This window comes from Elephantulus edwardii, unplaced genomic scaffold (genome assembly GCF_000299155.1).
Source record: "Elephantulus edwardii isolate Elephantulus edwardi_28Jun2011 unplaced genomic scaffold, EleEdw1.0 scaffold00036, whole genome shotgun sequence".
NCBI classification, from domain to species: domain Eukaryota; kingdom Metazoa; phylum Chordata; class Mammalia; order Macroscelidea; family Macroscelididae; genus Elephantulus; species Elephantulus edwardii.
Genome location: NW_006399786.1, coordinates 9,231,117 through 9,245,739, shown reverse-complemented (window position 1 = coordinate 9,245,739; position 14,623 = coordinate 9,231,117). Strand labels below are relative to the sequence as shown.

At 36.9% G+C, this 14,623-nt stretch overlaps 1 protein-coding gene across 2 annotated transcripts in view; it reads right to left on the bottom strand.

Annotated features, from left to right (window-relative positions):
• Nucleotides 1-13,141, bottom strand: part of ELF1 (E74-like factor 1 (ets domain transcription factor)) — an 86,384-nt gene extending 73,243 nt beyond the window's left edge. For both annotated transcript variants that reach the window (XM_006884569.1, XM_006884570.1), the window contains exon 1: nt 13,070-13,141. In XM_006884569.1, coding sequence (XP_006884631.1) covers nt 13,070-13,141 — 72 coding nt within the window. The remainder of the gene's footprint in view (nt 1-13,069) is intronic.
• Between the last annotated feature and the right edge of the window lie 1,482 nt (nt 13,142-14,623).

Here is a 14,623-nt window from a genome sequence, read left to right as displayed (position 1 = left end):
CAAGATGAATCTGTTTGTTTTCCTGGCAGTCCATGGTACATTCAGTACCCTTCTCCAGCACCACAGCTCAAAAGCATCCACTCTCCTGTCCTCCCTAGTCACTGTCCAACTCTCTGATGCATAACAAGCGATTGCAAATACCATGACCTGTATCAGGCGCACCTTAGAAAAGCCAATTTTCAAGGATTCTGACACCACAGATGACATCGTGGCTTTTCTAGCCATTATCTCTCATTATCTGAAGGATCAACATTCCTTTTACCATCATCTATATTCACAGAACTATGGAAGCCAGTTGCCTCACTCTTTAACTCTTAATCTCCCCATTTTAGATCATGAATTTCTAATTTTCTCAGTCCTATCAAACCAGTATTCCAAGAAAACAAGCATGCCTTTTTCTCTGAAGAATCTTCTATTACAGTTTAAACATAGAACATCTGAATGTGTACCATATGGTACACATGCCCAGCTATTAATGGGTAGGTCCAAATGGGCACCAGCTACAAACTCAGGAGTCCACACTCCTTCCTTTGTTTCAGATTGGCCAATCCTTTCACTCAGTCTTAGCCCTGTATGGGCTAAGTCAGCACATCAGGGGTCCTCAGGCCTCCCTGCTCCACAAACCAGTAACCCTTCTTCACTTATCCATTCATCACGCTAGAAGGAATATCAATTCTTATGATTCAATATTATGTTGACATCTTAATTTAACACACTAGTCAATACAATAATCAATCACTTCTGACAACATCATCTTTTCTGATAAACCTTTAAGTATCAGATTATTTCTTACTGTGCCTCTGTGTTAGGGCAATGAGTGGCAAGGGAAGAGGTCAATTACTTAAGCTTCTCACTCATTGTTTTTCTTTCTGTAGTTTGTCCTAAATGTGTGTGTAAGCAGCTTTTGTTGGTTTTCATTTCTTTGCCTAGGCCAGGAAATAAAAAGTGAAATGGAGAAAACATAGAAGTCATACAGAACCATAAAACTTTAAATTAACCTCTAAAATAACACCTCCTCATTGAGAAATGGAATAAAGTCCTTTTCCTTCCAATTGCTACAGATATGTGAAAATGAGGACTAAAACTCATAAATCAAACACCATCTAAGTCACTGGAACTCTCATTATTCATTTAGGCTAAATAAATAATGTTGCTGATTGCCATTGAGTTGAGCATGACTCATAGCAACCCTATGAACAAAAGGCCTGAAGCCTTTCTATAACTATCAGCATTTGTCAAAGTTCCTAGTTTCCAGAAGCATGTTGTTTAGGAAGTGGATGCCACTCCTGCTTCCAACATAAATAAGTTTACTTATTACTAGTACTTCCTAAACAATATGCTTCTGGAAACTATATGAACTTTGAGAAAAGACAGTTATAGAAAGGCTTCTGGTCTTTTGTTCATAGGTTTGCTATGAGTTGTGCTCGACTCAATGGCAATCAACAACAGCAACAACAACATATTATTTTACATTATGGAGCTGGAATCAGTAAATCAAAGGGCTGAAATCTCTTGGCAGTTCTTAAGCTGAAGGAACTAAAGAACAAATTCAAGCTGTGCGTTTCAATATAAACTGAGTGATCCAGGAAGCATTAAAAGAAGGAGTATACAGTCACTGTACCAAAAAGAATTGGCTGACACACAAGAATTTCATAAAACAACATATGATCAAGAGGCAATGGAGATGAAGAAGGAAGTGTAGTCTGCTCTAAAGGACTTGGCAAAAAAATAATGCCCCAGGAATTGATGGTATACCAATTGACATATTTCAACAAACAGATGCTGTCCTGGATGTTCTCACCGTGTTGTGCCAAGAAATCTGGAGGACAACTACCTGGCAAACTGACTGGAAGAGATCCATATTTATTCCCATTCCAAAAAAAGGTGACCTGACAGAATGTAGAAATTATCGAACGATATCATTGCTATCGCACACAAGCAAAAGCCTGTTGAAGATTATACAAAAACGACTGGAACAATATATCAACAGAGAACTGCCAGAAATACAAGCTGAGTTTAGAAGAGATAGGAGACATTACAGCCAATGTCAGATGGATCCTGGCAGAGAGCAAAGAGTACCAGAGGAATGTCTATCTGTGTTTCATTGACTATGTAAAGGCGTTTGACTGTGTGGATCACAACAACTTGTGGCTAAACTTTAGGAAAATGGGAATCTCAGAGTACTTGATTGTGCTCATTTGAAACCTATTCTCAGAAGAGAAAGCAGTCCTCAGAACAGAGCAAGGAATCACTACATGGTTCAAAATCAAGAAAGGACTGTGTCAGGGATGTGTCCTGTCTCCATATCTTTCCAATCTATATGCAAAACAGATAATTCAGAAGGCTGGGCTTTCTGAGGAGGAATGTGGCATCAGGATTGGAGGAAGACTCCTCAACAACCCATGTTATACAGATGACACAACTCTGCTTGCTTAAACGGAGAAGGACCTGAAAGATTTGCTGCAGAAGGTCATGGACTCTAGTGTTCAACATGGATCGAAGTTCAACATCAACAAACAAAGAGTCTCACCACTGGGCCAAATGGAAGCACCATGATAAACAGAGAAGAGGTTGTTAACAATTACAGCTTGTTCAGCTCCACAATCAACACTGTTGGCACTAGCAGTCAGAAGATTAATTGCACTGGGAAAATAGGCTCTTGGGACCCTTTTAAGAGTACTGAAATGCAATGATGTCAGTTTAGAGAGTAAGGTGTGCCTAAATTCAAGCTATAGTTTTCCCAATTACTTGCTATGCATCAGAGAGCTGGACAATGACTCAAGATGACAAAAGAGAAATTTGTGCCTTTGAGCTGTGTTGCTGGAGAATTCTGAACATACCATGGACTACCAAGAAACAAATAAGTCTGTCTTGGAGAGGGTGAAACCAAGTTTCTCTTTTGAAGCTAGGATTCTGAAGCTGTCTCACATACTTTGGTCATAAGCCAGGAGGGAATGGTCCTTGGAGAAGGACATCATGTTCAGAAGGGTGGAGGGAGACAGCACAGGAGAGGAAGACCCCAGATGAGATTAACTGATATAGTAACTGGGGCAATGGGTTATGTGTGTAGGAGTCAGTGAGATTGACTCTGGACAAGGCAGGTTTCAGAGCTGCTGTATATAGAGTCACTATGAGTCACAGGAAACTCGATGACACATAACAGCAACATGCCTGGCAATAGTTTTAACACTTACTCTTTACAATCATCCTTGTACTATCTACCATTTGTTATACCCACAATCTCTTTGAACCTGTTATCTAAACACCACTGTTAAATCCTAGAGACTCAATTCTTAATCTAGCTAAGACTACTCTAAGGCCACTTCACGCTGTCTTCTGGGGTTCATTCTGCCTTGTTCTAAAGGTAACTAAGAGTCTATCTAACTAAGAGCTTCCTAGTTCTCCCCACTTCCTTCCCAACAAGGCCACGGGGGAGACAAAGCAACCTTCCTTCCAGTGCCCTAACTTCAACCTCCATACCATTCTAACTTTCCTGGATAACCTGGTGCTGTATTTATCTAACAGAAGATCCAATAGCCAGGTTCAAGGTAGTTACCATCATGTCATCATCTTAGTGTCCCCTCCAATCACTAACCCTGAACAATCTGCATGCTAATCAGATGCCATCCACTCAAGGCAACATCATGAGTGTGACAGCAAAACTGTGCTCCAGAGCGCTCTCAATGGTTGAGTCTTCAGAAGCAGATCAACAGGTCTTTCTTCTGAGGTACCTATGGGTGAACGCAATACCCAGCCTTTCAGTTCGTGGCATGTTAACCCTTTACACCATCCAGGAACGACACAAGACAAAACAACTCAATTTCCTACCCTTTATGAGGCATACATAATCTCTGAGCAAATGGAATTTTACTATTAATCTTACTATTCTAGCTGAAAAATGGAAGGTCTTAGAAGCATAACAATATGCCATGTTGTCTGTGTATTAAGTCCCAGTAAATTGTGTATTTTAATTAAGAGAGCTATAATGTAGGCATCCTCTCAAAATTCAAAGATAATCCGATGTGGTAAAGGGCCATCCTGAACACATATATTCTCCATATCATTTCACCAGAGTGATTAAAAAAAGAGTAAGAAAAACCTTTGTAAGACCTCAATCAACAAATGTTTAATCAATAATATTAGGTGCCCTAAGATATTAAGACAGGACTGGGGAAGGAAGAGTAACCCCTTTCTTAAAACTGGTTAGCACTTATTTTGGGGGAATTTAATGATGTATATGTGAAAACGTAACATGGCAACTGAATAACAATAACTCTTGTTCAGATAACAAGATAAAACCTCAAATTCCTGAGCAGATGATTTTTTAGGATGAATTCCTCGGACAAGTTAGTTTTGTTCTAAGATCTCAAAGATTACAACTTAAACAGATTAACGAGTATGAATGTGGGAAGCCAGTGTTGAGCCACCAGTGGGCAAAGCAGGGCAGCATTTGGGAAAATTATGAAGCAGGCTGGTGTGAAGGAGTAATATGAAAAAGGAAAACCTGAGACAGTCACAGATGAGAACCGCTCCTAACTGAGGGTTAAGGTACCTGGACTGATTATGCTGACCGAAGAAACCCATTCAAAAGTGCTGGTACTGTCCTCTGCTCTGGAACACCTTTCCTTCTTCATCTTCAAACAAACTACATCTTCCCTCAAGATCTGGTAGTTAGTGTTCAGAGTCCCACTCAGAGTTGCAGTGTTGACAACTGTTCCTTCTCTTCCCCACAGCACTTTGTGCTCACTTCTGCTAACACTGAGTGTTGATTTCCAAATACTTCAGCACAATAGCTGGCTGCCTTGTTAAAAAAGACAGCAAGAGATTGTTATCTTTTAACTTCTAGGAATAAACAGAGCGTGCTAATTTTCCCCATAGGGAGAAAAGTCCCAAGCCTACATTTTCAAATTTTGATGAGATTCTATAAAAATTCCATTTGTTCCCTTTTCCAAGCACAGAATCAAGTTTTTCCCTAGTGTTCTAAGTCTGTTGAGTATAAATAACTTTTTAATTCGTCAGAAGTTCTACTTTTAAAGTTCGCAGCTAGAAGAGTACACAGGGTCGTGATATATCAAAACTATAAAAAGGATTAGGCTACCAGCTGTTTTTCATTAAGTTTAAGTCTGTAATGTTTGCGTAGACAGTCCAGTTTTCTTTTAGAAACTGAAATCCAAAGCCTTCTGTTTTCCTCTTCTTATATATTGACAAGGCAAAAACATGTCTGTCAAGTACGGTCAAACTGAGACATCTTCAAAACAAACCAAACACATACTCCACCGCCATCACGGTGATCTAACACTGGGTTTATGAGGCTACAGATCTCAAGAACAGACTGACTCACTGTTCTCCTGTCTGCACACGAGCTGGTGGATTCAAACTGTTGACCTCTCGGCCCAACATTTAACCTTACTAGGGCCACCTTTTCAAATAAGAAGAAACTGCAATTCAATCAACAGAGACAGGGCTGCTACCCTAACATGCAGTTCCCAGTTGCAGTTATTACAAATTTGGAATAAACGTTCAGACTCCTTGTTAATATTTGGAAACCTTTCCAATACTCTCCATCATCTGTAGTCAAAGCACTCCAAACAACTTTTCAAAAGAATAATAACTGATAGAAGACAAAGCAGTTAAGTGTTGGCCACCAGATACTAATAGTGTTGGTTCTTTTAGACTATACTGAAAACCAGATACTAACTGAACACAAAATATATTCCAATCTGGTCCTTTTTATTGGTAATTTCACCCAAACACTTTTTTTAAACAATCAAATCAAATGGATCAACAAGTTAATTCTGAAAAATCACTAGAACCTTGCACCAAATGGGAAAGGGGGGAATAATTTTATCAGATAGCAAATCTAAACAGCAATACTAAATAAAAGCAAAATATAAAAGTTTTTTAATTAATAGATTATTCTATCATGTTCAAGAGAGCTCTGGTGGCCTCCTGGCAAGAAGCTGCACCGTAATCCCAAAGGCATGCGTTTGAGGCCACCAGCAGCTCTGTGGTAGAAAGATGGGTAATCTCCTCCTTTGTCATTAACTGCCTCAGAAAACTTAAGGTGAGGGTCAGCCATGGGTGGGTTCCAACTCTAGGGTACACGACATGATGATTACGCTCAACACTGAAATCTGCAAAGCTAGTAATTTAGCACATTACAAAGGTGGAAGCTTTAGTGGAGAAGAAATAAATGATAAAAGTTCAACTCTCATCTGTTAGGGGAGTCATATCTCTGTACCTCACACCATACAAAAAATAAATACCAGATGGAATAATGAGTTAAAATATATAAAAATAAAAGATAAAGATTTAATAATCTTAAAAGACTAACACAAAACCTTGAAGCCATAAAAAGAAATGTCAATAACTTTTATCACATAAATATTTAAAATTTCCATAAGGCACAAGATCATCATATTGTTAAAAAGATAGTAGTAGGATGCCTCTTCTATGACTTCTTTTCCCTGGAGGACAGATTGTTCCTTTCTGTGGGACACAGCTTTTTAAATAAGTCTGTCTTTTTCACTTTAAAAAAAAAAAAAAAGAATAGTACTAGTTGGAATACCTTAATTATGTGTCACACACAAAAAATATTTAACCATTAATTCCACAATAATTAGCTAGGGGACAATGATACTGACTTAATATCAATAATATATAAAGCATTCCTACTGGGCAAAAGGATGTTAGTAATTCAAAGAAAATGTTTACACACAACAAAGAACTCAGTTTTATTAATGGCACATTCTTGAGAAGATAAGTAACTTCCCTAATAGCCAAGGAGATGGAAAGTTAAAACTGCCTCTTAAAAGGGAGACAACTTGTATGGTTTAAGGAAATATACTACTAATGGCGATAAAAACTAGCATGGTCTTAAAAAAATGACCCACGAATGTTTTACTTTTTTGGTAAACTCAGCACATCTACCTTAAGAAATACTACAAAAATAATCACACAAGTAAACAAAGATACACTATGTAACATGCACAGATACAGTACAAAATGAGAATCCTAAATGAATGTTAGTGATGTACCAAGGTGTAAATGCTTTATATCTACCAACTAATTTAATCCCTACAACAACTCTACAGCTTAACTGTGGTATCATCTCTGTTTTACAGAAGAGGAAACTAAGGCACATGGGAGGCTTTGTAATTTGTCCTAAGTCACACAGTGGTTATTAATAAAGCCAGGCTTAAAACCCAAATATTCTGATTCCAGTACTGGAGCTCTTAACCCCTATATACTTACAGCCTTTCAAACAAAAAAGGAACTGCAATAATGTATATAAAGCAAACACTGATAACAACTATTGGTGATCAGAACTTGCTAAAATAAGTAACAGTCCAATCATGAGACAGAAAAACAAATGAAGAAGAGCTAAAAAACACAAACCCTCTAACACTGACTGACACATTTATGATGACTGAGTAAAAATAAACATAAAAAAAACCTAATACAATTTCATTTATTTCTGAAAAACAAATTCTTTATATAGGTTTCTATATAACTATACTGTTCATTTGTTTAGATTTTTACCTAAAAAATTGCACATCAAATAATAAATTCTAGTTTCTTCTGGGGAAGAGAATAGCTAAAGGGAAATAAGAGAAACCTTAGAATATTTTATTTACATATATTTTTATTAGGTGACTTTTAGATTTGGTGTAGACCAACAATGTAACTTTAAAACAAAGTGGACTATCTTTAAGAATAGTATTCTACTAAAAAGTTATCTCTATGAAATCAAAAAGTCTACATTTATTCTAAAACAGAGATGAGAAGATAATGGTGAGGACACAAAAGTACTGGAAATGTAAACCAGAACACAAATTTATCTCTATGAAATCAAAAGGTCTACATTTATTCTAAAACAGAGATGAGAAGATAATGGTGCGGACACAAAAGCACTGGAAATGTAAACCAGAACACAATTAAAGTGAACACTGACATATTGTTAAAATATAGTAACAATCTTTGTAGAAACAAAGAGGAACATATATTGCACACTAAAAACACGTTTAACACCAAAACCACAATGAAAGAATTTTAACAAAAACCAACCAACTAAAACCCAATTAAACCAACCAACTAAAACCCGATTAAACCAACCACAAGAAGCAAACAAAGTAAGGCAACAGGTTAGACATGATGCTAACATGACCACACCACTCCACCTACCACTACATGAATCTACTGTTTACTATACTCATGGCCACAGAGTAGAACTCTAAATCAAGCCATTAATCGCTCATGTGCAAGTTCAAATTGAAGTTGAAAATTAACACAAGTTCCCAAGAACCAAAATAAGATCTTGAGTCTATCCCACTAGAATTTAAAAATCATAATAGAATAAGTTTTAGGCATGGAACACTAAAGAAAGAAAACCAGATAAGATACAAGATAGCAAGCATATCCTCCATGGAATGAGTAAAAGGTCATTATAAGCAGAGCGAGAAAGAAAAGACCAAAATAGATGCCAGAAGAGACCCTCCAAATTGCACTAGGGCATAGAAGTCAAAACAAAGGGAAGAGATATAGAAAGTAAAAGATACAAACTGAAGAGTTTAAAAAGTAGGTCGAGAAACAGAATGGAATGTAAAAGGAACTGGAGTTGGAAAATAATAAGGGAAGTCACTTAGCACGTTTCAGGATGAAAGAACTGATAAGGAAGTTCAAGCCTCAGGTTGTAGTACTAGATGTTCTGAGGAAAATCCTGAACAATCCAGAAAGCATCAAAAGAAGATGGAAGGACTATAGAGATTCCTTGTACCAAAAAGAATTGGTCGATACCAAAACATTTCCAGAGATACTATATGCACAAGAGCCAATGGTAATGAAGAAAGGAGTTCAAGCTGCATTGAAAACACTGGCAAAAAATAAGGCTCCAGCAATCAACGCAGTATCAATTGACAGGTTTCAACTAACAGAAACATGCTCACTACTCTGTGCCAAGAAATTTGGAAAACAGCTATAGCTGGTTACCTGACTGGAAGAGATACATATTTGTTTCAATTCCCAAGAATCTGGTCCAAAAGAATGCAGAAAGTATTGAACAATATCATTAATATTAAATGCAAATAAAATAATGCTGAAAATCACCCAAAATCAGGCTGGATTTAGAAGAGGCTGTAGGAATATCATTACTGATGTCACATGGATCTTAGCAGAAAGCAGAGAATACTAGGATGCCTATTTGTGTTTTATTGATGATACAAAGGCATCTGTGTGGATCATAATAAACTATGGTTAACACTGGGATGAGTGGGAATTCCTGAACATTTAATGATGCTGCTACAAAACCTATACCTAGACCATGAAGTTGTCCAAACAGAGCAAGGGAACACTTCAGTGGTTTAAAATCAAGAAAGGAATGCATCAGAGATGTATTCTTTCTCTATACCTATTTAATCTGTATGGTAAGGAAAGAAGCTGGATTCTATTAAAAATGTGGCATGAGGATAGAAGGCTCATCAACAATCTGTGTTATGCAAATACACAACTTTGGATGAAAGTGAGGAGGACTTAAAAAGCTTGCTGCATAAGATCAAAGACTACAACTGTCAGTATGGATTACATATCAACATTAAGAGGACAAAACCCCTCACCACCAAGCTGACAGGCAACATCATAATAGAGGGAAAAAAGAATGAAACTGTCAATGATTTTTTTTACTGGCATCCACAATCAACCACCTTAACAACAGCAGGCAAGAAATAAGAAGGCATATTGCAACAGGAATGCATACTGTCAGGGACCTTTCCAAAGTACTGAGGAGTAATGATATCAGTTTAAAGATTAAAGTGTGCCTGATTCAGGCTATGGTCTTTTCAGTCACTTGATATGTATTTGAGAGCTAACCAATGAATAAGGATGACAGAAGAATTGAAACCTTTGAGCTGTGGTAATGGAGAAAAGTGCTGAATACCCTGAGGACTAACAAAAGAACAAACAGATACATCTTAGAGAAAGTGCAGCCAGAGTGCTCAGGGGCTATTCCATGGAAAGAAAAGTCATGCTTGGAAGAGTAGAGGGTCAATGAAGGACAGAAAGACCCTCAACAAGATGAACTGGCAGTCACAGCAGCAATGGGCTCAAGTACATCGGAGACGATACAGCTGGCACAGGACAGGTCAGAGTTTAGATCTGTCTAAACGACCATAGGGTCGTTATGAGTCATACTCAGGTACATAACAACCACAAATCAGGCCAACTCTCCTCAAACATTTAATACATTCAGATTCTCATGGATCACTGCAAAAGTGTTTAACATTGTTAGTGGAAGTACAACTCCTTGTGTTCAATTTTTGGCTCCACTATTTATTAGCTCAATAACAAAATCATTTAATCACCGTGTGAAATTTTGTACTGTAAAATGGGCCTAACAGTTGTTAGGTGATATGGCATATGGCCAGGAGGGAACTGGTCCTTGGAGAAGGACATCATGCTTGAAGGGTGGAGGGACAGCGCAGGAGAGGAAGATCCCAGATGAGATGGACAGATATAGTAACTGGGGCAATGGAAGCTGGTGTATCAGAATCAGTGAGAAAAGCTCAGCGCAGTGTTCAGAGCTGCTGTATGTAGGGTCGCTATGGGTCATAGGCAACTTAAGGGCACATAACAAAAACAACATGGTAAGTATTTGTAAATCCTTACAACAGGCCTGCACAAAACTAATATTCATTTTACTAGATAAAAAAAGTAACTAAGAACACTGACACATACACACTCAACTTTATGTTCTTAAGAACATAATTTCTTTATCTAACCGGTCCTTGGAGAAGGACATCATGCTTGGGAGAGTGGAGGGCAGGTGCAGGAGGGGAAGGTCCTCTAGGAGATGGATTGATTGAGTGACTGGGTAATCGGGATGACTGTGTCGGAGACAATGAGATTGGTACAGGACAGAACAGAGTTGAGGGCTGCTGTGCATAGGGTCACTATAGTCGCAAGCGACTCGACAACACATAACAACAACAACAACAAGGACTACTAAGCTAAGGTACAATTAGACACAGTAAAGGCAAGAGGTAAGTTTGTGGGGTTTTTTTTAATGCCTCACTCCCTATTTTTAAAAGGTTATTTAGACAAATGTGTATTAGTCAGAAGTGTACACAAATCTGCAAAAGACAAGAAGATTCTCAATGAGATGGACTGACACAGAGACAAGCCCATCACTGAGATGGTAACAATGGCACAAAGACAAGGCAAGTTTCCAATCTAGTGTTCACTGGGTTGCTACAAGCTAGAGATAATTTGACAGAACCTGACAAGCCATCGAACAAAGCTAACAGCGACCCTCTGAACAAAAGGCCTGAAGCCTTTCTATAACTTGTCATTTATCAAAGTTCATAGAGTTTCCAGAGGCATGTTGTTTAGGAAGTGAATGCCATTCCTGCTTCAAACAACGCATACTGAACCATAACGTAAAATGTATTACTATGGAGACAACAGTACACAGTTACCACACCACAGTATACTAGAGAGTAGCTTAAGGGCTCTGGCTCAGTTACCGCATTCTGTGATCAGTCCTCACCATACTAAACCTGGGATCCACAGGATCCTTCACCAGAATCTTTAAGAGGGCTGAATAGTAAACATACCGTTTTTAAACCATAACATACAAATAAACATTCCCTGATAGAACAAACTCAAAATACTCTTTCTTTCTAAAATAGCTTCTCCATCTTTCTAGGCAAAATACAGATAACGATCAATACGTTTATCAAGGAAATTAAGCAGCCTTCTTTCCATGCCCCCCCCCCCACCATGGGCCAAAGCACATGCTGATTTTAAAGGGCTTTCATCCAAATTTTCATCTATTGTAGGTTTATTTATGTACTTTTAATTCTGCATTTTAATATTAATGGCAAATAAACAGCTAAAAAATTATAATGCTCTATCAATAGAAATCAAGTTTTATTATTTGTTGTAACTATGTTTTAGTAAAAATGAATGATATACATAATGGTTAACTCAATCAAATTTATTATATGAGATTAACCTTATTTCAGTATTCACAGCAACCGTATTAAAAATACTTTATACCTACTCATCTACAAAATACTTTTCCCAGTAAATGAAGCCCTCCAACACTTAAAACAATTTCTCTTATAAAACATTTTACACAATACATATACCCTGCTTAAAATTAAGTAAATAGGCGAGCTCTGGTGGCCTAGTGGCAAGAAGCTGCACTGCAATCCAAGAGGTGCACAGTTCGAATCCACCAGATGCTCTGCTGGAGAAGGAGGAACAATCTCCTCCTGTACCAGTCAGATCTGATTTGATGGTACACACACAAAAATAATAAAATTAAAAAAAAAAAAAGAAAGAAAACAAAGAAAAAAATTAAAATTAAGTAAAGTTTTTCCCCTCTAAACTCAGATCTTTTACCAATATTCCTTGTTTCTTTTTACTTTTTCTCTTTTTATAGTATATGCCTGAATGAGTAATTTGTACATCTTGTATAAATTCAATGGAAAGAGCCAATCTGGAAATCATTTCATCTAATCCCCTCACTCTGCAGATGATGAAATCTAAATCTAGAGAAGCTGAGTAACTTCCTCACAGTCACATGCTTTAGACTGAAATGATGACTACAGGACTGCCCGCAATTAAAAATGCTAATTAACCTCACGTATTAAAACCGAACTCTGTAAAACTGCACACACGTCTTACAATCACCAATACTAGACTACTAAACACCATTATGTGCTCTGTTAATGGGAATCCACTACTTATACTTCCAAAATTATTTTGAAATAATTACTTAAGGCATTTGCTATTTGGTTTCACTTTACAAGAAAACAATCTGAACCCCAAAAGCATTACTTCCTTGTCAGCACATCAAAGCTGAAGAAAATGTGCATAATCCATTATTTAACTGGTGGCACTTAAAACACAAGAGCACTTTACCCTCAATTTTTAATTCAGAAATGAATATAGAAAGTTTTACTTTAATAAAAGCGTTTTGATTCTCTTCTGAAGTAAATAGTACTCAGATACAAGTGGAGAAATCATGAAAACAAATGAATTTTAATCTAACAATCTTTGGTTCTCGTACCTGTTGTTCATCCTCCATGACGTTACTAGCAAATTCAAATACCAGGTCGTTCTGTTGGACAACAGCAGCCATAATAAAGCATTCCCCTCAGATCCACATAAGAAAAATTCCAAACAGGTTCAAATATCAGGTGGTAGAGTTCAGTGACTAATCTGGGTTAAAAAACCCACAGCCAAGTCCATGAAATTACTGTATACCCAGGGTTTCTTTAAGGAAGATGCTTCAGGTTTTGTTGCTTCACTGACAATCTATTTAAACTGAAGTAGTTTTCCTTCTCTGGAATGTCTTGGCCTGAAAAAGAAAAGTTAATTAGTTATGAAAAAGCAATTACAAGCACTTCAAATATACAACCAATGATGAAGACACAGTGTCCAAAGTATTTTTTTTATTGTTAGTTTAAAAGAAAATTAGAATGAATAATAAACATGTGTTCTGATAAGATATATATTTTGACAATTGCATTTCTAAGGTATCAGTGTCTTTCATTTGTGAAAATCTTTCCTCCCACCTCAAGCCCAGTTACACTCCAGTAAAAGTATTAAAAGAAAAAAAATCTAGCAATATTTATACATTTGTCATTAAATAAAGAGTATATAAACAATATCCTTCTTTCCACTAACCAGGCAAACTACCTACAAAGGAACTGTTACTCCATGAATAACTTCATGATGTATATAATTGAATTTTTAACAGAAACATTCAGATAATATTCATTAAATAAAATTAATATCAGTTAAATGGTCTAATACATTTACGGTTAAGTAAGTATTATTTTAACAGGGTGTTTTTTTAAAGAAAAAAACACCAAGGAGAAAACCAAATTCTATTCTTTCTGTTCTCTACAAAGGCTCTTATAAACAGCAGACTCTATTACCATGCTGAAGCCTATCCTCTGTGGCTTCTGTTTTTTAATGCACTGAAATGTATCCTTATCTCTAGCACAGGCCCACAAGCAACAGGAAGGAAACAGCACTTGACCACGTCATGGCAAATTTGAACATGCAAAGAACTGCACTTTACAATAGCAGAAAACAGAAACGCAACTTAAGAGTGAAAACAATTTCACAGAGGGAGTCACACTTTTAAAATGTCTGCCGGTGCTTGTCCACTTTGAGAAAAAGGAGTTTCTACCAAGAAAAACAAAGGGCTATACCCAAATCTAACAGTTGCTTACAATTTTATTAAAAACTGTATCATGTTATTATGGACATTAATGTTACAAGGAAAGCAAAAATATAAAGAAATAATCACAATAAGTAACATTCACTTCTTGGAAATAGTATTTATAGTTTCAATATAAATATTTCAAAAGACCATTAATCCCCAGGAAAGGATGGGCCAGTAATTTCCTAATAATTTAATGTAGTTAACCTGGTGAATCAGTTGCCCTAAAAAAAAAATTAAAATAAAAATACTGCCAGTGTGTGTGGCCAAAGCACGTATTCAAATTCATGTCAGTAAAGTCAACTCCTTATGCTCTAGAAGATCAAAATGGCTGGCTGATTTCCCTAACTGGGAATCAAAATAGGATCAAAGATAAAATTCAGTTAGCCA